General features: G+C 44.1%; 1 protein-coding gene across 2 annotated transcripts in view; it reads left to right on the top strand.

Annotated features, from left to right (window-relative positions):
• ephb3a (eph receptor B3a) overlaps window positions 1-25,567 on the top strand; it is a 36,101-nt gene extending 10,534 nt beyond the window's left edge. For both annotated transcript variants that reach the window (XM_026149693.1, XM_026149694.1), the window contains exons 4-15: window positions 828-983; window positions 4,179-4,514; window positions 5,261-5,385; window positions 10,441-10,597; window positions 10,784-10,892; window positions 11,201-11,253; window positions 12,840-12,962; window positions 13,640-13,887; window positions 18,459-18,674; window positions 18,963-19,112; window positions 21,904-22,097; window positions 24,952-25,567. In XM_026149693.1, coding sequence (XP_026005478.1) covers window positions 828-983; window positions 4,179-4,514; window positions 5,261-5,385; window positions 10,441-10,597; window positions 10,784-10,892; window positions 11,201-11,253; window positions 12,840-12,962; window positions 13,640-13,887; window positions 18,459-18,674; window positions 18,963-19,112; window positions 21,904-22,097; window positions 24,952-25,063 — 1,979 coding nt within the window. In that variant the 3' untranslated portion in view covers window positions 25,064-25,567. The remainder of the gene's footprint in view (window positions 1-827; window positions 984-4,178; window positions 4,515-5,260; window positions 5,386-10,440; window positions 10,598-10,783; window positions 10,893-11,200; window positions 11,254-12,839; window positions 12,963-13,639; window positions 13,888-18,458; window positions 18,675-18,962; window positions 19,113-21,903; window positions 22,098-24,951) is intronic.
• Window positions 25,568-25,768: the final 201 nt, after the last annotated feature.

Genomic DNA, 25,768 nt, shown 5'->3' with positions numbered 1-25,768 from the left:
GTGGCAAACAGTAAAACAAGGGGGGCTGATATATCCGGACCTTTTGCTGCTAATCCCCTTTATCTGAATCCTTCTTTAGTCTCGGCTTATGCTGGTTTTATCCTTAAGACTTGATATCACGCAACCTTCAGCGTGACGCTCTGGAATTCAAACGAATCGCTTTGGACACATCGTGTGAGATAACCGTACTTTTCGTATGCTTTCCTAATAACTCCGCTCGGCTAATTCGCGTCTGCTCTGATCATTCGGATTGATTTATTGGCTTATTACGGAGCCGTTCCACATGCGCGTGGAGGCCTTGTTTGTATTCCGCGGCGCGGATTCGGAGAACCGAGGACTGAGCAGACACTGATTGATGGGTTTAGGGTGTATCCCTTTTCTCAGAAGCATTCTCCATCCCTGTTTGTCTGACAACAGCAATCTCCTGTCAGCAGTCGGTCTTCATCTTTATCCTCCTTTTTCCTTCTCTTCAACATGAAACTTTGCTGTCATCCCGACTCTCTTTTTAGGGAGATTAATGTCACCTAGCCGAGAGAGTGAAAATGAAAGAGCAGATGCAAATGTATAGATAAGCCCTCGTGCTTAAGTGTTCGTCATTTCTCACGTACGTATCAGCGCTTCCTCCATAAATATTGAGCTTTGCTGCTACTTCACAGGTACTTTGTTCTCTGACAGATGTGACAGCCCCTGGTCTTGTAGATAAGTGACAGCCCAGCATGTTTTTTTTTGTTTTTTTGTTCCTTTATTTACTTATTTAGATAGATCTATATATATTTTTTTGCTTTTGTTCTTATTGTCCTTTTCATTTTTCTCGCCCACTCATCCAGCGTGCATCCCCGGGACCTTCAAATCCAAATTCGGAGAGGGATTTTGCGCTCCCTGCCCAGCCAACAGTCGCACCAGTGCACGAGGAGCCAGTATCTGTCCGTGCCAGAATGGCTTCTACCGCGCTGACAGTGACCCCCCTGACTCCGCCTGCACCAGTAAGTCACTCTCCGCTGCACAGACTGGAAAAATAGTCTGAATTTGGAATATCTTTGGTGCTCGTTGTGACTTGTTTGTAGGGGCTTCATTTTAATCTGTTCATACCAAAAAGAGAAGTAGTGATTGTGCCCAATACACTAGTGCTCCCTGTGGGGTGTAAATCTTTCACTCTGATGAAAGTGTCACTTCATCGGAACAATGTATGTAAATAGGCTTAAAGCCAGCTTGGGGGAAGATGCTAGGATGTTGCCGTTTTCGCTGCTGTGTGCTTCTGCACACTCTGTCACTTTTTAGATTGATGCTGCTTGAAATGATTACATTTTTGGGTTCTGTTTTAGCAGAACGGCACACGAAACTGCACAGCTTGTCTGCACACTTCAGTGTCGATTTGTCATGATTGTAGGAGTGGACTATGTTAACATGTTTTTTTCTCAAATCACGTGATTGTGTTTGGTTTTAGTTGGTGGTTATCACCACAGCAGAAAGAGAAATGGTGAAGCCAGTTAAAGGTTTTGCCAGTTTCCTGCAGCCAAACCTGATCAAGCTGCAGGTTGTTTGCAGACAACTCGGGGTCTCCCATGATAACCACTTCCGGTTGCAGCACTGGTTTCACTTAGCAGCAGCCAGCAACCTCCAGCAAACACTTTGGCAACCTGTCGGGTTGCATTTTTCCTTAACCGAACCGCCTCTATCACCCAGTGCTAGGGCTTGTTCTGCCTTCACGACAAATCCCAGTGCTGGGTTTCAAACATGATTACATCAAGAGACCCAGTTACAGCGCAACACCCTGCTTTGTGACAAGATTTTTAAAAATCTGAGAAACATATTCTTTGTTTTTTAAATCTTCCACTGGCATGGAAAGAGGACTTTAATTGCTGCTGAACTGCAGTGTGTTCAGATTTCTCGTGACGCAGGAGTTGTCCACTGTGCTGTGCACGATACAACCACCAGTCAGGAGAAGAAAAACGTATATTTAATGACCGATAGTGAAGTGGTTTCTGGATGCTGCTGGCAGTCGATGAGTAAAATTGCAAGTTGCAAACATTGATGCTGCACCAAAAACCTCCTTATGCTTGCTGAAGTCAGTCGCCAGCAGCTCGCTCCTAGTTTACATGGAAGGCATTGAAAAGTTCAGTGTTAACCAGAAACAGAAGAACGTTCATCATCATCATCAAAGTAAAAGTTGTGCTCAGCGTTGCAGCTGAGGCCTTTTAAAAGGTGCAACTTTTACTTTGAAGGTAAACAGCTTCTGTTTCACGTTGCATTTGTCACCGTTTTAAATGCTGCTTTGGAAATAGGAGACAAGTTGGCGTCCTCTATGCAAACTAAAGGTGACTGCAGCAGTCTGCTAGTGACCAAAGCATTCGCCTAGAGGTTTTCGCCAGCTGCTTGAGGAAGACATTTTTCCTAGTGATCAATGGTTCAGGGGGTCATTGAACAGTCTCTAATCCCGTGTGACTGAGACATTATCAGTTTCACAGCGCCTTCCAGCAACCATTCGCCAAGATGGTTGCTGGTTTAATAGGAATGTTAGACTGGGTTTTTCACATGTCTTAAATGGCAGATGATTTATCGCATGGTTAGCAGTCATGTGACCACAAAGTCTTCATAGTTGGAGTGGGAACATAAGGGCGGAGCCATTGGGGGAAACACAAATGGAACAAGAGCTGGGTTACTTTTGGGGCTCTTCTTTATGCACCAGGCAAGCAATATGTATTCAAGTTAGTGGGGAGGATCTTTATTCAGTTCTCCCTCAATAAAATTGAAATAGTAACAGGACCAACTCACTTTCTGAGTGGAAAGTAGCAGCAGGTGGGCCTACCTTGGTAGGGATGTAGTAGAATAGTAAAGCAACATAATGTTACGTGCTGAAATTATGAAAAAAGAATGTGTCAACAACGTACAGGTCGATAAAAAGCTCCACTTGGTAACGCGTCAGTAAAATCGTCAGGGCTCTCAAATGTCAAACATTTTCTCTTTCTAGGCTCTGAAGTCGAATACACAATGCTCAAAACTCAGTTTGACATTAAAATGGCAAACACGCGTCTGTCAGCGTTTCAAATTTAACGGTAGTTTGGTGGTAAGTAATCGGGTCTGGTGCTGACCGCGGTGTCGGTGCCTGTTCTGCATGGAAGGGCCTCGGAGAGGAGCCGCAGCCCCAGTCGTGCTAATGGAGAGCGACATGTGCTGCCTTGACCGTGTAAAGTCAGGCCCCAGGGGCCTTTCGCTACGTTAAGTGACACACACGGCTCGCAACTGTCTCCCCCAGATCCTCGTCACAGGAACACTGTGGACTCTGACACCGACCAGTGTGTGCAGACAGGCGGGCAGGGACACAAACACCGCCTTCGACTAAACATGCAAACACACACAAACACACAGGCCTGACAGTTCTGTCCCTGCGGTCTGTCAGGGCTTGTGCCAGGCAGCCTGCGCTTTGTGTTGGAAGCTGTGTGCGTTGCACAAGAGAGGCTCAGCCAGTCAATGGCCGGCAGCTTGGACTCAGCGTGTGTTTTAGATGGGTGTCCAATTAAAAGAGCCTCCACTCTGAACTGTGCCTGCCTAATTAGAAAGGACAGGGTGAGTGAAACCCAGCTCAGGGCGAGCTGGCTGAGCTGAAGTCCGTGAACAGGCGGTTTCAGAGCTGATAGCTTGAGAGAGCCCCCCCCCCTTCGCTCTCTTTCTGCTGTGAGACAGGTTAGACTTTCTTCTGCTGGAAGCTTAGAGGCAGAGAGCTTCTCTTCTCTCCCTGTAACAGGATGAAAAGCACGTCTGTTGAACCAATCTGTGTTGCCTCCCTCCTGGTTTATCATACTTTATCCAGGTTTTAAAGGCTCTTGACTCAAAAACGTAGCACTGCTTATTGAATTGCGGTGGCCTTGGGTCATACTGGCACGAGAACATGAATTTCTATCAAGAGTAGATTAGCTAAGTTCCATAAGCACCGAGAGTGTGGTTATACATAGGAATGGACTACAGGGCTGCTGGTTTTCTGTTTGTGTTCTCTTAACATGTTGTCTGTTTCAGTACACTTAGCAGCACATCTTCTTCCTGAGATATTAAAGGATTTTTACACCACTGGGGAGGATAATGCCAGCATTGCATAGGGAGCATGACTAAAGCCTCACTGTGTGTTTTTATTCTCTGCCTGCCCACCTGTTTTAACACCTACGTGCGCGTCTGTGTTTGTGCAGCGATCCCCTCGGCGCCTCGCAACGTCATATCCAGCGTGAACGAGACCTCTCTGTCCTTGGAGTGGGAGGAGCCCGAGGACACGGGTGGGCGGAGTGACCTCGTCTATAACGTCGTGTGCAAGAAATGCCTCCGAGACCGGAGCCCGTGCACGCGCTGCGATGACAACGTGGACATCGCTCCACGCCGGCTGGGGCTGAGGCAGAGGAAGGTGGTGGTGAGGAACCTGCAGGCTCACACCCGCTACAGCTTCGAGGTGCAAGCTGTCAACGGGGTTTCCGGGAAAAACACAACCCCACCCAGATACTCCATAGTCAACATCACCACCAACCAAGCCGGTTAGTAGAACATCTGTCAGTGACACTGGATGTTTCCACAAGTTCATTCATAGAGTAGCTCCAATCAATACCACTTAGCATCACGATGAAACAGGCTGGTTAGTGAATCCCACGTTCAGTCAATGTCTATGAGTGTCTTAATGAGCTTTTAGGATACAGAGCGGTGCTAACACCAAGAGTAAACATTGCTGAACAAGCTCATTGAAAGCGACAGATGGACAGACTGAGCAGGAGCTCAGCCTTTCTGAGGGTGTTACAGGAAAAGGCAGATAAAATGTAAAATGTACACTATATCGCCAGTGTCAGCATTCAGCCCACTGTCAACCAGGCGTCTTACGTTACATCACTGCCAATGTCACCTTTCAGCATCTCCACTTAATATTTGCAGTGTCATCATCAACCAAACTGCTGAGCGCTTTTCACACGCTGTAATTACTTTCCCAGTTAACCTGCGCTTAATCCACCTTACTGCAGTTTATGGGCCCAGGACAATGGCTGTCAGTTGAGTCTTCTTCAGGCCTCACAAATCAATAAACTGCAGAGCGGTGAAGGTGAATTGCGTCCCACTGTTCTTTAACCGTTCAGGTTGAAGAATTTTGAATAATAATTATCTTACTTGGATGGTTTGTGACTTCAGAAGAGGAAAAATCTTGGCAACTTACTGTGAGGACCCGCCAACTTGGATATGAACACACTTTCCAGTACCAGTGTAATAATATACTGTTCTCTCTGATGTCCACCCACAGCACCTTCAGCAGTGCCAACTGTCCATCTAATGCGCTCCACCTCAGACACGCTCAGCCTGTCGTGGCTGCCCCCGGAGAAACCCAATGGAGTCATCCTGGACTATGAGATTAAATACCACGAGAGGGTAAGCTCTGCCTTTATAGCTGCTGCCTTATGTAGGTCATAGTGGGTGTCTTATTTACTCTGACCAAGATTATATTTTGGACACTGGTGTAATGCTGCGATGGAGGTGGACGTTTATATTATAAGCGTTTATGCAAACTCAGCAACTGGTTGTGGAGATGCTGCATCGCTTGCATTGATCAAATTCCCTAGGGCCATTTTATAAACTCGGATGGCTAAACATCCGAGTATACTGCCACCCCTATATTAAAAGAATAAAGCTCTGCAATGGCTCTGCTAAGTCCAGCGTTTGGTACCAGGCCCATTATTTTTTAAAGCTTTACAGGCAAAAACACCACGGAGCGTTTCTAAGCCTGACAGGGAGAATTTCATGAATATTTCACAGCAGCATCATCTCTCTGTCGTTTAAACCTCCATCTCTGCAATTGTCATGCAAATGTTAGAATTACTCCATTCATGTACACAAAGTGATTTGCATGCATTTGATTAGCTTTGCTGGATGACTTCACATTCAATTGTGGGAAAAGTTGAGGCAGGTCCAATATTTTTCTGGACGGCTCTGAATGTAGAAATGATTGAGCTTCAGAACTTTAATATGCATAGGAATAAATCTTTAGTTAAAAAAAGGATCCAGTAGGTGCTAGGAGTGTTAGCCATAGTTAGCATATTACTTAGTGAGCCGCTGTGCATCAATAAACTAAATCTGTGATTTAAAAGTGTCATTTCTAAAGTGCAGCTTTTATTTTTTTTCTGTGCTAATGCTGAACACTGCCTTCGCCCTTCAGTTAGAGTAAATACTAAACTGTATTGTAACAGAAGCTCAGTTAGAGCTGTGAACTTCATCTGTGGCGTTTGCTAGCAATAGCTAGTTTGCTAATAGTAGCACCATTAGCCACAGTAGCAGGTTTTTTTGGTTAAACTGGAAAATTTCAAACAATGAATTAAAGATGTGTGCTGCCTGTTATTTTTTGTTCAGCAAGATAATCTGTATAAATGAACACACCTTTTATTATTTTTTTAAGCAAAAATTGAATTAGTTAATGTTATAAACATACTACCACTAATCTCCTGTGTTAAAACATTTCGAGTTTCACTTGTTGGTAGATGTTTACTCTCAGATATGTCATGGGTGTAGCACCGTGATGTTACTTGTTTGTCTTGTGCTCCACTACAGGTTACAGAATACATGCCCCAGAATGTATTTTGTAACGTATTCCGTTACGTTCCTCAATGAAAGTAACGTATTCTGAATACTTTGGATTACTTTATATATTATCAAACTTTTTACAACTACATGAATGTACTATTGCTGTGTGATTTATTACTATTACTGAAGGTTACTTGCCATACCAATACCAACTAGATTTTTAAATCGTGATATAAAATGAGTAACAGTAGGGTGGACATTAGGTAAGGCTGCACTTTTTGCTGCGATCTTGTATTGAAAACTATTCCACGCGTATATAAAATAGGTCCGCGGCTCCGAACCGTAGTAAAGGCACCTCTGGCTAATACTTCGGATTCCGTGTCGGGCTCGTAGCCGAGAAATAGCTTTACTTTGTTGTCCAGATATACTTTCTAGCAAGAGAGAGGCGTTGCAAGGCTGCTCCAACGGAATTTATTGTTTCGCAGAAAAACACGAACACAGTGTACATTCGAGTCTTAATAGCTTACTTACAACTGGGTTACATTGCCCATGAGGCTACATTCTTTAGGGCTATGCCTGTAACACTCTGCCTATTGCCTTCATGTTAAATAATTTTTTGAACAATAATTTTTAAAAATATTTTTTTTAACATCATTATGCGGGCTGCAAGTAGAGGTGACATGTGCTGCGAGATTGAGACCCAGGCATTAGAGCCTCTGCGTGTTTTGTTTGGGTTTTCACTGGCGTGAAATGACCAGAAATAGAGAGAGGGGACAAAAACAGAGAGAGGACAGCCTAACATATGAAACAAGAAGAAAAACTAATGACATGGCCTCCTTGCCATGTCATTCGTTTTTCTTCTTTTATACCCTTTCTTGCCAGCCACGCTGTGGAGTACTTGGACGCGTGTGATGGAGCATTGTCCTGCATGAAAATCATGTTTTTCTTGAAGGATGCAGACTTCTTCCTGTACCACTGCTTGAAGAAGGTGTCTTCCAGAAACTGGCAGTAGGACTGGGAGTTGAGCTTGACTCCATCCTCAACCCGAAAAGGCCCCACAAGCTCATCTTTGATGATACCAGCCCAAACCAGTACTCCACCTCCACCTTGCTGGCGTCTGAGTCGGACTGGAGCTCTCTGCCCTTTACCAATCCAGCCACGGGCCCATCCATCTGGCCCATCAAGACTCACTCTCATGTCATCAGTCCATAAAACCTTAGAAAAATCAGTCTTGAGATATTTCTTGGCCCAGTCTTGACGTTTCAGCTTGTGTGTCTTGTTCAGTGGTGATCGTCTTTCAGCCTTTCTTACCTTGGCCATGTCTCTGAGTATTGCACACCTTGTGCTTTTGGGCACTCCAGTGATGTTGCAGCTCTGAAATAGGGCCAAACTGGTGGCAAGTGGCATCTTGGCAGCTGCACGCTTGACTTTTCTCAGTTCATGGGCAGTTATTTTGCGCCTTGGTTTTTCCACACGCTTCTTGCGACCCTGTTGACTATTTTGAATAAAACGCTTGATTGGTCGATGATCACGCTTCAGAAGCTTTGCAATTTTGAGACTGCTGCATCCCTCTGCAAGATATCTCACTATTTTTGACTTTTCTGAGCCTGTCAAGTCCTTCTTTTGACCCATTTTGCCAAAGGAAAGGACGTTGCCTAATAATTATGCACACCTGATATAGGGTGTTGATGTCATTAGACCACACCCCTTCTCATTACAGAGATGCACATCACCTAATATGCTTAATTGGTAGTAGGCTTTCGAGCCTATACAGCTTGGAGTAAGACAACATGCATGAAGAGGATGATGTGGACAAAATACTCATTTGCCTAATAATTCTGCACTCCCTGTATGTTCAGTCCTCAAAAGCTGTAAACCGCTAGTTACCTCTTCTCTTAACAGTAACTGACGTAGATTTCTTACTGAAACATAGCCTTTCCGGGCAGCTTTGACCTGCCATGTAGTTAAATTTCTTGGGAGAAAAGATATGTGGAAGGTTAAGTGTTAAGAGGGACTTCCAGTCATGTTGTAAGATAGGATGAAGATTTCCCACAGAAGTCTAAATCAAGCTTAAAGTATTACTTTCCAATGCGTCACACCCAAACCCTGGATGTGATACAACAACCAAAAAAATATATGGAAAAATATGCCAGGGCCTTCCTGGACAGACAGGAGAATTGTGGGGGGATGACCAGTGCCCCCCCTGAAACCACCCTTGGTGGCGCCCCTGTCCTGAAGGTTGAAATCGATTGAAAAGAAGATACTTCACAAAAATTTTTCTAGCAATTGCTTTAATCATTAACAGCAGCAGTAAAACAAGAAAAGTCACGATGCAAATCACAAAACATTTTTCACTTTTTAGGTAAAAGCTTCATCAGTGCAGCCTGCAATTTGCATTTTTTGCTGTCTATATGTTGTGTTGCTCTTTTCACAGTCTCACTACAGCTCAGAGTGTAGTTGGACAGTGTTTTTACACATGTCTGTCGCTTCAATTTCTAACTACGACTGCAGCAACATAGTAGTGGCCAAAGAAATCGCAAGGAGGCTTTTTCCACCCAGTCATACACAAGTGTTTGTCATTGACCAGCCTGTAGGCCTGCGTGACTGGAACTTGTTCGCTTGACCCTGCATTGTCCAAATGACAGTCAGGTTAGTCAAGTAGTTAGAGGTCATGTGTCTCCAAAATCTCACTATTTTGATGCCATAGTTCGAACAGTGCTAACAGTGCAAACACTAACAAGCTTGTTCAGCAGCTGCTTCTATAAACTGTATTAATGCAACTCCAGTATTCGGTGGATACAGTTATAACAAAGAGGGAAACTATCCACAGAGGCCCAAACTGTTTTGTTTTTTTAATGCCAGGCTGTAAACATGTGTTTTTAATGCTGTAAAGTTGGACATTTTGACATGGGTGTCTATGGAGATTGAGTCACTTTTAGAGCAAGCCTCAAGTGGCCATTAAAGAAGCTGTAGTTTTTTTGGCTCCTCTGTGTTGGCTTGGGTTGGTTACAGTTTCAGAATACACAAGAGGGGTATTAACTTGGATTTTTCTATGTTGTAGTACAAAACGTGACTACCACTAAAGCTTGCATTAACTGCAGACCGTATTTCAGTCGTCTCACAGAAAAAGCCCAATAAAAAAAAAAATCTGCTGACTTTCAGATAAAGGAGCCAGGGGAGGAAAATGCTAAGTCATTTTAAAATTTTAAGACCTACTCCTGCTACACTGAATATCAGCACAGGTTTGATTCTTTCTTTATGAGTTCATCTTCAGCTGTATTTGTTTTAAAGAACACTTATCGTCTGAATTTAAAACATAACAGCAATTTTTGTTAAACACCAAGTACTGTGGTCACAAGTGACACTTCCAGGATAATGTTATATACTAAAAAGAACTACAGACTCTTTTACTGCCTACGTAATCACTGTTTACAAACTGTAAAAGGGTCTATAACACTAAAGCTAGAAGAAAATTGCCAATCTTCAGCTAGCAATGGCTCATTTATTAGTAATAAAAAACCAGCTGGTCAGACCAGGGATGTCAAACTCATTTTACAAGCCATGAAATGTATGAGTCAAAAGTCCACAGTGTGTATGTCCTCCTTCACATTCTCCAGCGGACCGGATGAGAGTCTTCGCCAGGCCAATTCTGGCCCCCGTGCCGTATGTTTGCCACGCCTGTAATAGACTAAAGAAAGCAGCAAGAGCAAAACTTATTAGTCTGTTAGAATAAAAAGAAGGACTGGCACATCCACGAATAATGAATTCATCCTTTAATCCCTAAGAAGAAGATTATGACACGACATTTTTTCAAAGTATGATATTAGTTTGTGAAGCTAAGCGAGGATAGAAAGATGGAGACACATAACCCTGCTGCTCTAATATTTAATATTTATGTTTTTCCTTCAGGGCCAGGCAATGTCACACACTGTAACTTCCCAGCACAGCTCAGCCAAGGTGGAGGGGCTGCGGGCTGCCACGCCCTACGTGGTGCAGGTCAGAGCACGCACCGTTGCTGGGTATGGACGCTACAGCAACCCCATGGACTTCAGCACCAGCCTCCACAGTACGGACTCGTTCTCTCCCACTTTACCGTCTGTTCCTGATGATCTGCTGCAGCGGTTCTCTTAATGAGGGTTCAGACTTGATAGTTTTTATGGCTGCCCTAATTGGTAGCCATTATGCATGCAGCGCGAGCCACCCTTTAATCTCTCTGCTGTTATGCATTCATTTGTGTGTCTCCGTGGCCCAGGTGACCCTCAGAAGTCCGTGCAGGACCAGCTGCCTCTCATCATCGGCTCGGCGTCCGCGGGTCTGGTGGTCATTGTTGCCTTGGTGGTTATCGCTGTTGTCTGCCTTAAGTAAGTGTTTGATTTTCATTACCGACAGGCTGAACTACATGTTTTCACTTTGTCCGTTAGACTTTGAACAAAGACGCTCATTAAATTTTAACATGCTCTCAGAGGATGTAAACTGTTAGCCGCTACAAATCAGCTCCAAAAGAGGGGAAACAAAGAAAGGAAAAAGCAGATGTGCTGCCAGGAGTTTCGTCCTCAGCCTGTGATTATCTGATAGCGCAGTTAGACGTTAGCTTGATTCACTGTACCTGGAAAGCTGGCCAGGGCTGATTATGTCAATGTGACTTTTCTCATGTGCTTCTTGTTTACAGGAAGCAGCGCAGCGGGTCAGAGCTGGAGTACACTGAGAAACTGCAGCAATACAGTAAGTTTATGTGCTGAGCTTGGAAACCGTCTCCTCTGTGCTACTTTTGCTCATGCCAGCACAGTTAGCCCACTGATTCAATCAATTATCCAATCACCTGTTTGAGGCAGGAAAACATTTCCCTGTTGTCTCGGAGGAGGTCCGAGCACACAGATCATCTGAGTTGAAGTAGATACGTGCGCAGCGGGAAATAATTCCACACTGGACGAGGAGGGGCTGCCCACACACTGAAATGTAAAATATTTGTTAATGCAACATTTTTCCGAGGTCTTTGCTTGATGAAATTTCAGTCTGCGGAAAGTCATTTGTTTGGTTTCTATTTTTTCCCCCTGAAACACACATGGCATGAATTGCAAGCTCCCCAATGTCATTCAAGTTCTCCACTTTTCTGTCTGCCTGTGGACGGGATGCTGTCATTTGAAGGCCAAAAATAAAGCAAAATGAATTGTTTGTTAACTATATTTTGTTTTGATAGGTTTGATAGATTCTAATGCAAAACATCAGCCTCGCTGCACAGATCTTAATCAAGGCGCTATCAGTAGGAGAACAGGACTAAGAATCTACTGCTGTGCTGTGAGTCTCTGTCTGAGCACAATAGTGTCACTTGCAGTTATTATAAACTAAACTCAGTGATTCAATTTTACCAAATCACAACAGCAGTCGCCTCAAGGTGCTTTATATTATAAATTAAAGACCCCCCAAATCATACGATGCCCTATGAGCCAGCACTTGGCAACTGCGGGAAGGGAAAACTCCCTTTTAAAAGGAAGAAAATGTCCGGCATACATCTGCCATGACCAGTTGGGAATGAGTGGAGGAAAACAGGATAAAAGACACGCTGTGGAAGAGAGCCAGAGATGAATAACAGCTAATTATTAAATGCTGAGTGGTGGATGCGGTGGCGGTGGCTCTGCCTCCCAGTCTTCTTTTAAATACCGTAGGAACCACAAGCAAACCTTCAGTCTGAGAGAGAAGTGCTCTCAGGATGGCACTATAAGGTCTCTGAAAATAACATGTGGTGTGATTATTAAAACCTTGTATGTGTCGAGAAGGAAATTACACGATTAGGCCTTAAATTTTGACCTGATCCTGGGATTAACTCACATGTGGGCAGATGCCTACAATTTCCTACATCAGTGTAAATGTTCATGTAGGAATTAAGTGGATTTTTCCGTGTTTTATATCTTATGTTCTGTTTTTGTATGTTAGAAATCTTCTCACTGCAGCCATATTTCGATTCACTTATTCAATATGTGGCCACTCTGTAAAAAATGTCCACTCGTGCATCAGAAGAAAAGTCAGACCGATCTTTAGGATTAGGATTTATCCTTTTCATTACGCGAATGCTGAATCTCATAGCAGTTCGCCACAAAGTTGTTGAGATGAATCAGTGTGGATTCATCGTCTGGCTTTGCTATCCGTGGATCAAACACAGCATAGCTAGGAACATGTCTTATTTATACTGCAGCATTGATTTCACTCATATTATTCAGCCGTTGCCGTATTCAAAGCTTTGCTTTTAACAGATGAACTCATATGAACGACATTAAAGATGCAGATTTTTTCCATTTTTCTCTATTTTTTAGTTTCTCCGGGGGTCAAAGTGTACATCGACCCTTTCACCTACGAGGACCCCAATGACGCAGTCCACGAGTTTGCCAAAGAAATAGACATCTCCTGTGTAAAAATAGAAGAAGTCATCGGCGCAGGTAAAGAACCCTGATGTTTTTTGTCCAAGTGGACAGAATAATTTACCTTTATTAAACATTTATTTGAGCAAGAGTATGCCATCAAGGCCGGGCGCTGCTCTGTTAGAGAGTCCTCTGTGGGAGAGCAAGGTTAGGATTCAGAGTGCACATGAGAGCTGTGGGTGGGAAGGACTTCTCTGTAGCTCTCCGCCCCTCCTTCCTTTATTTCTTTCTTTCTTGTCTTTCCAGCAGCATGTTGTGTCCTAACTTCACCTCAAATGACAGTCTGCTCCCGCTCGTTCAACCTTCCTGTCTTCTCTGTCTTTCCTTCCCTTGTAAACATTCGTACTCAGGCACCAAATGCAAAACCCTCAAGTACCTCGCCCACCCTCTGTCTCCCTGCACCCCTCCCAGGTTGCACACTCGATCTATACCAGTCACTCCCTCTCTCCCCAACATCTTCGACCCCTGACCCCACTAGCGACCCCCGTCTTCTCTTTTCTAATTCTCTCCCACAGTCGAAGTCGACCCTCAACTCACTCCCGAGTCCGACCAGTAACGCTTCCTCTCCCCGCACTCTCCCTGACGCTCTCTTTCCCGCCACCCCTCCTCCCCGTTCATTCCTCTGCTCACTCAACCCCTGCCCACCTCCATCACCCCCCACCCCTCCTCTCGCCACCTCGTTCTCCTCGCTCCAGGTGAATTTGGCGAGGTGTGCCGCGGGCGTCTCAAGCAGGCCGGGCGCAGGGAGATGGTGGTGGCGATCAAGACGCTGAAAGCCGGCTACACCGAGCGTCAGAGGCGGGACTTCCTCGCCGAGGCCTCCATCATGGGTCAGTTCGACCACCCCAACGTGATCCGTCTGGAGGGCGTCCTGACGCGAAGCTGCCCCGTCCTCATCATCACCGAATTCATGGAGAACGGAGCGCTCGATTCCTTCCTCAGGGTAAGCTTGGCGGGAGGCGTGCGCCGCCCAACACCTCTGACAGAAAAAAGATTGCTTTCTGTTTGCATCAAAGCTGAGAGGAACACACACACACACACACACAGTCATTCACGATACCTCTGGGTTATCAAAATGTTTTACTCTCTGTAAAACACCCCGAGGCTCTTTACTTGCTGAGTGATAGAGATTAAATGCGCAATATAACGCCTGGAGACAAGCATAGTGTCTCTGCTTGACGTGACTGAGTGATGCTGACAGGCTCTTCCCGTGCACAAACTCCTGGTGGAAAACTGTCACACACGCAGACCTTTGGATAGGTTTGCTTCGGTGTATTAGAGAGTCTTTGTACCACCGCAGAATACATTAGTGATCAGAGTTTTTGGTTCAGACCACCTACACAAAACGCTGAACAAAGGCGGGATGAGAAATGAGGTGTCACAAGGTACATTTCCAGCTGCGTGGGGACTATTACATGTCATTTACATCCAATAAAATGTGTTTTCTTGCGTGGCTGTACTGTGAAGAAGACTACTGCAGCTTTTTGACTAAATGACAATTCTTCATGCTTGCGATGAATAAATGCTCTGATGCTGGTATTAATAGCAGTTTTCGGGGGATATTGTTAATGATATTGAAGAAAGGCGACACTGACCAGCTTGTCGAGCTGGTTTCGGTGGGTTTGATGCCTGGTGTGATGTCGGTTCTCTCTTAAAGAGAATTCGTCACACAGTTTAAAAAAGTATTGCTCAGTACTTTGTTGAAGCTGCTCAAGGCCACTCTTGGCTGTGTGCTCAGGGTTGTTGTTGTGTTGGAACATGAGCCTTTGCTCCATGCTAAGATCCAGAGCGCTCTGGAGCAGGTTATCATCTAGGCTGCATATCTCTGCATTCATCTTACCCTTGATCCTAACTAGTTTGCCACTTCCTGCTTCTGAAAACCTTCCCTACAGCACGCCACCATGCTTCACTGTAGGGATGGTATTAGCCAGGTGATGCTTAGTTTCCTCCAGATGTGATGCTTGGCATTCAAGCCAGGGGTTCGATGTTTGATTCATCAGACCAGAGTATTTTGATTCTCATGGTCTTAAAGCCCTTCGGGTAACCTTCAGTCTCGCCACTCTACCAAACAGGCCTGATTGGTGGAGTGCTGCAGAAAAGGTCCTTCTACCCCAATCGCTCGGACTGGTCAAGTGGCCAGATCTAAGAAGAATTTCAAACTTCTCAATACTTATCAATGCAGTACTTTTAATACTTATGTACATGTTAATATTATGCATTTCAAACAAAATAAAATAATCAAAAATTTCACTTTTTTCAGTTTTCAGGATGTTAATTGTTAAGCACAATTTGATCTCTTTTTAAAAATCGTTCTCAATTCAAAGCCTTTTGGACTTTAGAGTGCTAATATATTTGTTTTAAAAAGAAGCGGTTTGACGTGGTCCTCTCTGACTCTGTGAAAGATCTATCGGAGTTTACAAGGATTCATTAATTACCTGAAAACCAGCTGATTTATCAGCAATAAGAATAATAGCTGCAGCTCCACACGAGAGCCCTCACTTCCTTTTCTCGATCAGCGGGGAATTAATCAGTTTTGATAATTATTTGTCGAGATGGAATAAATGATAAATATTCATCAGTCGTAGCTTCTGAGATTTAATCACTCAAAATCTTGTTCCTTTTTTACGTTTAGTCGCTGTGTAACTAATTAATAACATTTATAAATGTTGTCTGAATAAGTAGCTTTACAGAAACCGCTGACATGAGGGGCAAGTTTACCGTCGTACTGGCGATGAACGGCTGGCTCTAGTTGATTTCCACGCTTTTCTCCAACCAGTCGGTAGAGACCAACTTATTCATCTGAACTTAACATGTTTGGTGACACTTTAACGGTTCTTTAAGAGTGGGTTACTGAGCTCAGCTAACCTCGGCAGTGCCAGAAATTAGCGAGCGGGGGCTAGCTGGTTTACATTTCGATACAGGGAAGGGGGCATTGGGCGGTGACAGCCACACTCCAATATGATTGTGACACCACGAATGCTATCAGACCAGAGTGCTGTTAAGCTTGCATTACCCAACATCTAGATCGGACTGATAACACTGATATGATATAAATATGCTGATTTTAGATTGTAAATCTACTAATATATGATGCTGTGTTATTATATATAAAGCATTTCAGCAGGGTATCGGTGATTAAACTCCTGTCCAGCTGCCACATTAAACCGATGTGCACATTAATGAGTCAATAATTTAGGCAAATCATTAAAATACTTTAGATTTACTTTGTGCAGCAGCACTTTTTAAGTACATGAACCTGAAAATAGTGACAAATATCTTCTAAACCTCTTGATGCATGCTCAATCATCCAGGAAAGTAAATCTCCAAAAAGTTGATTTTGTTCATCTGGACGTAGCGTTTTGTGGTAGAAACATTTCATCACTCATCTGAGTGACTTCTTCAGTCTCAGCTGACTGCAGGTTTCCCCAATCGTATAAACAGTACATTTGCATAATGACTGAAACCAGTCCACTGAAGGAACAATGGGCTGGGAGGTCAGTTCCTTGATCTTAATTATGCAAATTCTCATGACCATTGATCAACAACCACTGATCAGTGGTCATGAGTACCATTCACAGAGAGTTGGGGAATTAAGGAACTGACCTCCCAGCCCATTGTTCCTCAGTGGGCTGTTTATAAGATTGGGGAAACCTGCAGTCAGCTGAGACTGAAGAAGTCACTCAGATGAGTGACGAAACGTTTCTCCCACAAAACGCTACGTCCAGATGAACAGAATCAACTTTTTGGAGATCTTCTAAACCTGTTCTTTACAGTCTGTTTTTCAGAATCAAAGGCTCTGATTTCTTTTCTTTCTCTCAGTTGCTCAGTTAAAATAACATTTGTTGGTTCTAATCTTAGTTATCAAGTAATCATCTGTATCATTACTGCGGACGATTTCAGATGTTTTTATGTATAAAATCTTTGGGTTTTAGGATATATGTTTTTATTGTATTTCGTCATTTTTATTCGTTTGTCAATCATCAAGCCAACTCGCCGTCTCCTTTCTAAGCATTTTGGACACTTTCACAATTTTCAAGTTAATTTTCAATTTATAAATAATGAACTGATAACGCCAACACTCATTATTTGCAGCTCCACATCTGATAGTGCAGCCTGAGCTTTTTTTTTCCCTCCTTCTCACCCACTCCTCTCAGCCAGCTGTCCTACAGATAACAGAAAAAGTGCCTGCTCTGTGCTCTCCTCACCCCCGCTCTCTCGCCAGTGTCACACTGCCTGTGACTCAGAGGAACTCAGAGTCCTGCTCTAACAAGGAAACTATTGAGTTAATGCACACACACACATGTGCACGCACACATGCACAAACTGTCCAAGCGTGTCACCCGCAGTGGAGCTTCAGACTCCCCCCTGGACATGTGGACATATGCACATGTAGAAAACTTTATAGAAACACAGAAATAACACACATGCACTCATGCCACCGTGGCTTTGAAGGCCTGCTATGAATCACGGCTGTTTACACATCCATCCATCCCGGCTTGTTTGCCTGTCAGACTTCATTGGAGTGTGCAGACTACAAGGCAGGATGTTTATGGGTTTGCGATGGCACGTCCTGTGTTCTTTGCTTTCTCATCGCGGAGCCAAAGAAGGAATTGATTATGTTGAGAAAAAAATTCTTATTTTCCCCACCCCTGTGACTCCCTTCGCTCGGATTAGATATTCAGGTCATGAGAGAAAACCTCCCACCGTAGCTTCGTTCAATTTTGCAGAAATTTCAGATCATTTTTTAACTGGTTAATTGATTAGTTTTAGTTCAGCTCCCACACATCAGGGTACACGCGCCTTCGCGAGTCAGGAGCGCTGATTTATTGCGATCTCGAGTATGTGACACGCGTCACAAATGCGGAGAATTGTAAATTAAACCCTGAAAGCCCTCATCTAAGATTACTTTCATGCTTCTCAAATGTTGCACGAGAGGGCAAATCTCTGCTTCTCGAGGACTTTGCCCTTTTTACAAATGATCTTTGAGCAACATGACATAGTGATTTTGTTGACGGGCTGATTTTATTCTCATGTCAACAGGAAGAAGAAAAAGCAAAGCCATGTTCAGCCTTTAACTGCTACTAGTTTGTCAGTCAGTGAATGAGGGGAAAATACCTGCAGTGGTCTGGTTTTGATTGCAGTGTTTTGGCTCCCATTATTATATTGTTTTGTTGAGTCAATGGCGAGCCATACCAGCTTTAGTATGACAGTAAAGACTCTAATTAATCAGCTAATTGGACAGCATGCATGAAAAGGTCAGCTGTCAGTGACTGTCAGCGGGAGCCATGAAGCACTATGACAGATGTCATGTTTACGTGGCCTCGGTGACTGATCTCCTGCCTCTGGTTCTCCTCTTATCTCCCGTACTCGCCCCTATCATCTGTTTCAACACATCTTTTCTCTTTCTCATTTTCCACTCCCTGTTCATTAACCGCCTCCTCTGCTGCACCCTCCCCGCTTCTCCCCCTCTATCTCTGACTGTGTGCATGTGTGTTTTTTTTTCCTTGCTTGCAGCTGAACGACGGGCGCTTCACAATGACACAGCTGGTCGGGATGCTGCGCGGCATCGCTGCAGGCATGAAGTATCTGTCAGACATGAACTATGTTCACCGAGACCTCGCCGCCCGAAATATCCTGGTCAACAGCAACTTGGTCTGCAAGGTCTCCGACTTTGGCCTGTCGCGCTTTCTGGACGACACCTCCGCTGACCCCACTTACACAAGCTCTCTGGTTGGTCAAATACGCGTGAATGTGTGTGCCGCTGTGCGTTTGTGTACACTGTGCTTGTTTAATTGGGCGTCTTAATTCGATCCCCACTCACTTGTTTCACATGTACACATAAATGCATGTGTGACTGTTCACGTGTGCCAATATTTACGTTGGCGCGCGACACCATCTGTGAAATTTGCATTTGCTGTTTTTTTTTTTGCATTTGTGTGCTGCTGCTTGTGCCTGCGCTTATAGGATTGGAGTATCTTTCAGAGTGCTGATACCATCCCCCTCTGTCTGTGTGTGCAGGGCGGTAAGATTCCCATTCGGTGGACAGCACCAGAGGCCATTGCCTTCAGGAAGTTCACCTCTGCCAGTGACGTATGGAGCTACGGCATCGTCATGTGGGAGGTGGTCTCCTATGGAGAGCGGCCATACTGGGACATGAGCAACCAGGATGTAAGTCAGCACAAGAGTCTCACGAGAAAACGTATATCTATAGCCTGAAAGCTCATGGAAGGAGTTTCATGTCTAAGTTTAGGGCCGGCTGAGAGTTTCTCCAGGCTGCTGTGGCTTTGATTTCCAGCGTGACATGTTGGACTCGGGCCTGTTCTGCTGTCTTTATCTCCTCACTGCAGATGCTGGTTGCAGCTGCGTGCCTATGTTCTAGTTTTTACCACCTTATTTACGGCCCTGGCCTGCCCACCCCCCTACAAATCCATATTGCAAAGCCTCCCTCCTCACACTTACAAAGGCATACTCAGGATTGGCTTTTTCTCTCCTTCTTCTTTACGTGTGTTGGTACCTGTAGGCTATCTGCACTGCACAGACATTGTAACTGCAGCAGTGAGCTCGAAGGAAAGAAAAAATAAATCTCTTGGTTCCTCCTCCCTGAACAAAGTACTGAAGCAATGTGTACACCTCCACTTCACTCTCTGAGGAATATCTGCTCTGTACTGAGCTTCAAAAAAGCGACTTATAACGCTGATACCAATAAAGCAAAGGAGAAAAAAAAGGATCAGAAATGAAAAATGGCAGTAATGTATGTATAACTTTCACAACAGAACCCACATGCAGTAATGAAAGCATCAAAGTAGAAGCCCACTATTGTTCCCAATAGCCTTTGTGCCACAGTCATCGCTCAATAAGCAACAGAGTCAACAAATACGAGATATAAACAGAAGTACTCGCAGACTAGAAGCACGACATAAAAATCAAAGAAGAAGCGGCGGGAGACGAGAAGCGCTGCAGAAATGTTTTATTGTTCCCAAATGGCATTTTTTTATTGTTGTGGGGAGTTAAAACCCATACGCAGCTTACGGAGGCAAATGCAGTTGCTAGGCGAACTCGCATCCGTGAGCCAACGTGTTCTTCCTCCAGTTTATTGTTTCTCCCATCAATCATGCCAGTTCTGAAGTGACAAATTTGAGAATATTGTTTTTATAGTTTTGTTAAGACGCTGAAAGAAAGATTGGAATGTGTGACAGCACGAGCTGAGGAACTGTCTAATGCAGGAGATAATACAGGAACTGCCGATTATTCTCACACCACAACAACAAAGGCCAAACAGAATGAGCATAATACGAATGATTCAGAGCCAAATGGTAACACTCTGTAGAGGCGCCACATGAAATTTGCCTAAATCCTTATGCACAGTCTTCTGGGTTGATATTTATTTAGCATAGCAAATTTCAAATGTAATCTTCATTTGAATGTGTTTGTGGCGGAAATGATTATGGACCAGAGTGAGACAGGTTTACAATTATCAGAAAGCTTGCCATAAAATGTGTCCAAATGTATTGGTGTTCTTTGTCTTCAAAGGAAATTTAATGATTTCAGAGACCCCTCAACTTTATCCCTTAATGCAATAATTTCTGAAAACTCTAAGATAGGTTTCCATTAAAATTTCTTACAAGTATACAAAGGATGAAGAGTAATAGCTGAAACAAGTTTCAGATTTCTTTAGCAAATGATCAAAAACTTGCAAAACAAATGGTATTCTCCTCTTAAAATGCTAACAGCCTAAACATTTTAAACATTATTATGGTGTATTCTTTCAGTTATCTCTTGTAGTACACTTCTGCATAGTACAAAATACTTTTTGCATAGTACATGAACAGGGTAGTGTTGTTTCAAATCCAAAGACGGCTAGTAATGCGCTTGTTGAAAATGGCGATTGTAGCTAATGACCATTATCAACATTAGCTGCTTCATTTTGCAGAACTTTACAACTCGTCAAGCCTCCGACCCTTTTTTACATCAAAGACCTAATCAAGACACTTCAGCATCCACAAACATCAAATCATGCCACAAGTATAACATTAATACCTGACAAAAACAAAAACAAACCAATGTTAGCTAGCTTGCTAGCTAGCGTTGGCACTAACTAGCTAGCTAACTTTAGCGATGTCGGTGTACCCTCCCACTGGCTGAAAACTGGTTGATGGTCACATTTCTCCTACCTTGGAGACAGCTTGGCAAGCACTGAGGATGAAACATGTTTACACCTTAGTTTTTTACACCATCTTACACTTGTAATAAAACCCTTGTCAGTGTTGACATCAAATATACTATATTATTGCTTTTAGCTTCATTCAGTATTTAGTGGAGACTCAAACAAAATTACCTTACAGATACAAATTTTTGTGACCGTTAAGTTACGTGCACGGTTAAAATTATTTAAGTGCCAGACTTAGACAGACAATTCCAGTATAAACTTTTCTCAACTTAGAGCTGAGTGATTGAAGCGACTACCAATGAGAGTGCAGCATACTGGATATTGTAAATAAATGAGAGGATTACCATTCATCAGTCAGGAGTAAACTGTCAGCTTCAAACTCCCAACTCCCAACTCTTGATCGTGGCTCAAGAGTTGGGAGTTCGCCTTGTAATCGGAAGGTTGCCGGTTCGAGCCCCGGCTTGGACAGTCTCGGTTGTTGTGTCCTTGGGCAAGACACTTCACCCGTTGCCTACTGGTGGTGGTCAGAGGGCCCGGTGGCGCCAGTGTCCGGCAGCCTCGCCTCTGTCAGTGCGCCCCAGGGCAGCTGTGGCTACAATGTAGCTTGCCATCACCAGTGTGTGAATGTGTGTGTGAATGGGTGGATGACTGGATATGTAAAGCGCTTTGGGGTCCTTAGGGACTAGTAAAGCGCTATATAAATACAGGCCATTTACCAAAGTGATGCACAACAAGTGAAACACTCCCTGTGTGGACAAGCCAGTTGTTAAGATTGACTTCCTTTGCCTTCAGGTGATGACAGCAGTAGAGCAGGACTACCGGCTGCCCCCACCCATGGACTGTCCCATGGTGCTGCACCAGCTGATGTTGGAGTGCTGGATGAAGGAGAGAAACCTGAGGCCCAAATTCTCCCGAATCGTCAGCACTTTGGACAAGCTGCTTCGCAACGCCGCAAGCCTCAAGGTGGTGACCAGCACCTACTCAGGGTGAGTCTACAGTTAGGTCCTTGATTTGTTGCAGTGCATATTAAGTTGCATATTAAGGCAAACAGTCAATTCATCTTGGTTTGATTTGTCCAAAGATTTTTTTTTCAGAACTGTGCAGGTTGTTTTAGATTTTTCCCTTACAAAGTTTAATCTGGCCTTCTTGTTTCTTGTTTTGAAGATGTTTCTGTTAACCATGTAAATAACTCTGCGATCATCCACTTTAGTTCACTTTTGGTCTTGCTGAGCTGACCAGTCTCTTCTTTTCTTTTTAAGAAAGTACCAGATTGTTTTTCAGTGAACTGATGGCTTCCCTCTCTTCCCTCTTAATGAACTTTGTTTATTATGTTTTCTTCATTTACCGTGAAATAACAAGGAGGGAACCGGTCTCACCCGCCTATTAAAACTGATTGCCAGTCAAACGTCCAATTAAAAATGTGGGGCTATGTATAAAAATGGCTGCAATTCCTGAACAGTTCATTCAAATATTTAGTAAAAACCTCTTGAATTAAATCTGAAAGTTTGCTCTTCAAATCTAACTGTATATGCAGGATAAATTTAAAGTAGATGTCCATGTGACATGTCAGAGTCGGGCTGATTTCAGTATGGTTTTTCTGTCGGTTATAGGAAGACAAGTAAGTTCGGTTAAATTTTCTCTTCCATCCAGAGATGGTATAGATCTGTTAGAATCACAGACTTTGATTACCTTGTTGGAAGGCTGGAGGTTTCAGACACTTTCCCACCACCCAGCAAGCACTTTGAGACAGAGTTTTCTCTTTTTCTAGCTAAAGATCAATGTTGAAGTTGAAGTTAATGTTAAAGTAGATGAAGAGAAGTTGCAAAGTGGATGGAGAGTGTTGCTTTTAGAAAAGTGTTGCGTCTCAGTCCTTTGTGGAAAGAGCAAAGCGCTTCACTGTCACCACCTTGGCAAGTTTGCCGCGAGATTTAGCAACTCTTCAGAGAAACTCGCTGAATTTACTTTTCTTGGTAGCTGCTACAGAAAAAATAAATAAAATATCAGTGGATTTCCATGCACAGGAAGTTCTAAACGAGTGTTTGGGGCTGCAAATTTAGAATCCAGCTCGTGTCCGTTTTGAGGATTCCTGGGTCACAGCAGCAGCAGCCAGAGTTTACAGTAAATGCAGAAGCATGGACTCTAATTAGAAATAATACCAGCTGTGTTGTGGCAGACTTGGCACCTGATGTATAACCGAGGCATAAAATGCTTTTGAGGTCTTTCTGCAATAAGAGCAGAAATAGTGCAAACACAAGGAAGCAGTGATGCAATTCCTTCTCTTTCACCTTGTGCGAAATTGTCCTCTGTATTGCATATGACGGCTGTGAAGTGCAGGATGAAGACTGGTGCAGGGACGAGCAGCGCCGCGCCTCTGGGTTGTGGGAATGAGATGTCACAGTAAAGAAAATTATGGCTGGCCTAAGGAAAGGCACAACAGGGTTCATGCTTGTTGGCTTCGGTTTTGTTTTATGCTTTTGGGGGACTTGGAGGATGCCTCTTTGAGCTGAAGGCCTTTGCGAGCAAACAGCGGACTCTGACATTTCCCGTGGACGTGTAAAGATTTCGCTTACTCGTAGGCGCCCGTCTTCGATTTCGAGCTTGTTCTCACTGTTGAATTTTAATGATTAGTACTTCTTTTAAGACGTACCAGATCCCTACATCTTAACCGATGCGTAACGAAACGAGCACACGTCCTCGAGCCCCTGCCTCTGACGTCGGCGATGGCACCCTGTTTCAGAGTCACATGAGGCAGAAATTGTACGCAGAGGATCCGGGTCTGATGCCAGCTTCTTGGCTCACAATTTCACTCTAACACTGAGCCCCAAGGGCGATTCTTATGCCAGGATTTGGGCTCGGCGAAGCTAATTGTGTGTGGAAATGTAATGGCTGACCTCAGTTTAATTCCCCCTATACTTGGCTGGATGCTGGAATGTAGGTGATAGGACAGACAGCAGCCAGAGCTGCTGATGTGGAAAAGCAGGAGGTGATGAAGTGTGAGTAATAAGGGAGATTGAGGAGAAGCTAAAAGAGAGGAATGTGTTTAATTAGGTTGCTAATGAGCTTTTTAATGCATCAGGGGAGGGTGCACCCAATGCTGTGATGAGCAAATAGGAAGGCAATGGGTGTGTGTGTGTGTGTATGCATGTTGTGCTGTTGTTGTGTTCCGATGACATGCCAATGATTAATTTATGGCCTCATCTGTATGCAGCAGCTAGAGATATAGATGGAGAAGGAGCAGGAGGAAGAGGAGGAGAGGGAACGGATCATGTTGTCAGAGCATGATTTAGAGAGCGTCTCCCGTGTTTGCGCGTGCGCGCGCGAGCCGTCGGAACGCTCGCTGCTGCTAACCTGCCATTGGCTGCTCAGTGATGTCGGGGCAGATAACGGAGGGAGAGAGAGGATATGAGATGCGGCGCTATCTGTGGAGTATCTTGTGCCACGAGGGCCTTAAAAACAAGGACACTGGCCGAGGAACAAAGGACACTCGGAGGCTCGCGGGGCTTTTTCCAAGATAGCCGAGAAATGTGTTGAACTTTTATTAAAACTGGAAATGCGATGAATAGATTCAGGCTTGGCATTTGAGTTGGATGCTGTTTATAGCAGATGAATCTCCGGATCAGCAATTTTGAGCTCATTCTCCTGGCGCTGTATTTTTTCATTGTCCATAACCAGGAGATTTAAGTGTATAGACTCTGCAGAATTTAGCTACACTTGACACCAAGATGGATTAGGCCTTTATCCACCTTCAGCGAGAGCACTTAGTGGCGCGATAATGAGTTGCACCTTTTGTTTAAAGTGGCCGTGAACTTGGCGCTGACCTGTGTGGCTTTGTGTTGGCAGGGACCTGCTGCGGCTGGGAGGAACGCTGCCGGGACACAACAGGAAGAGTCCGGACAACAGTCAGGAAATCATTCGGCAACAGATGAGCCAAACTCTCCCGATCAGGGTGTGAGCTGGAAGGACTAGCTAAAAACTACCTAAAAACTCTTGAGACGAAGAACTGATGTAAAATAAATTTAAAAAAAGAAGAAGAAGTAAATGAAAAGGATGGAAGCTCCGGCGACACAGCGAAAGAGGACCAATCTGGAGATTTCTTTCCCACTGGAGACTCAGTGTCTGTTTAAAGAGAACTCTCCATTCCAGTGTGTGTGTTCATTACTTGACACTTGTGGATTTGTGACTGTTGACATAAAGCCAGACTTCTTATTGCTCCCTCTCAGGTTGTGTTTGCATGTCTGCATGTGTTTTCTGCTGGTTGGGGAATCAGTCTTTTCCTTCTCTTCACCCTCCGACTGAGGACAGGGCGGGCAATTTCACGCAGATGATGCAACAGTGCCAAGATAAAGCAATCGTTTGCTTAAAACCAGCTCAAAGACAGCTGTGGACCATCTCTCCAATCAGCGATTCCTTTTCTTTTTAAAAGAAAAAAAACCCCAACCAAATATGTTCATTCATTTTGCAAATTTTATTATTCTTATTTTTTCCTGTAAAACAAGAAAAAAGAACTACACACTTTTCATCCGCTTCCTCTTAAAAACCGTCTTCCGTGTGTAACGGGAGACGTTACAAAACCTGTACAAAGCATCCGAGTCTTCACACCGTCTCTCTCTCGGTCCGAGGGGAGGCGTAGCTGACACTGTGCGGGACACGTCATGTG

The sequence above is a fragment of the Astatotilapia calliptera genome, chromosome 18 (assembly GCF_900246225.1).
Source record: "Astatotilapia calliptera chromosome 18, fAstCal1.2, whole genome shotgun sequence".
NCBI classification, from domain to species: domain Eukaryota; kingdom Metazoa; phylum Chordata; class Actinopteri; order Cichliformes; family Cichlidae; genus Astatotilapia; species Astatotilapia calliptera.
This window is presented reverse-complemented; position numbering and strand designations above follow the sequence as displayed.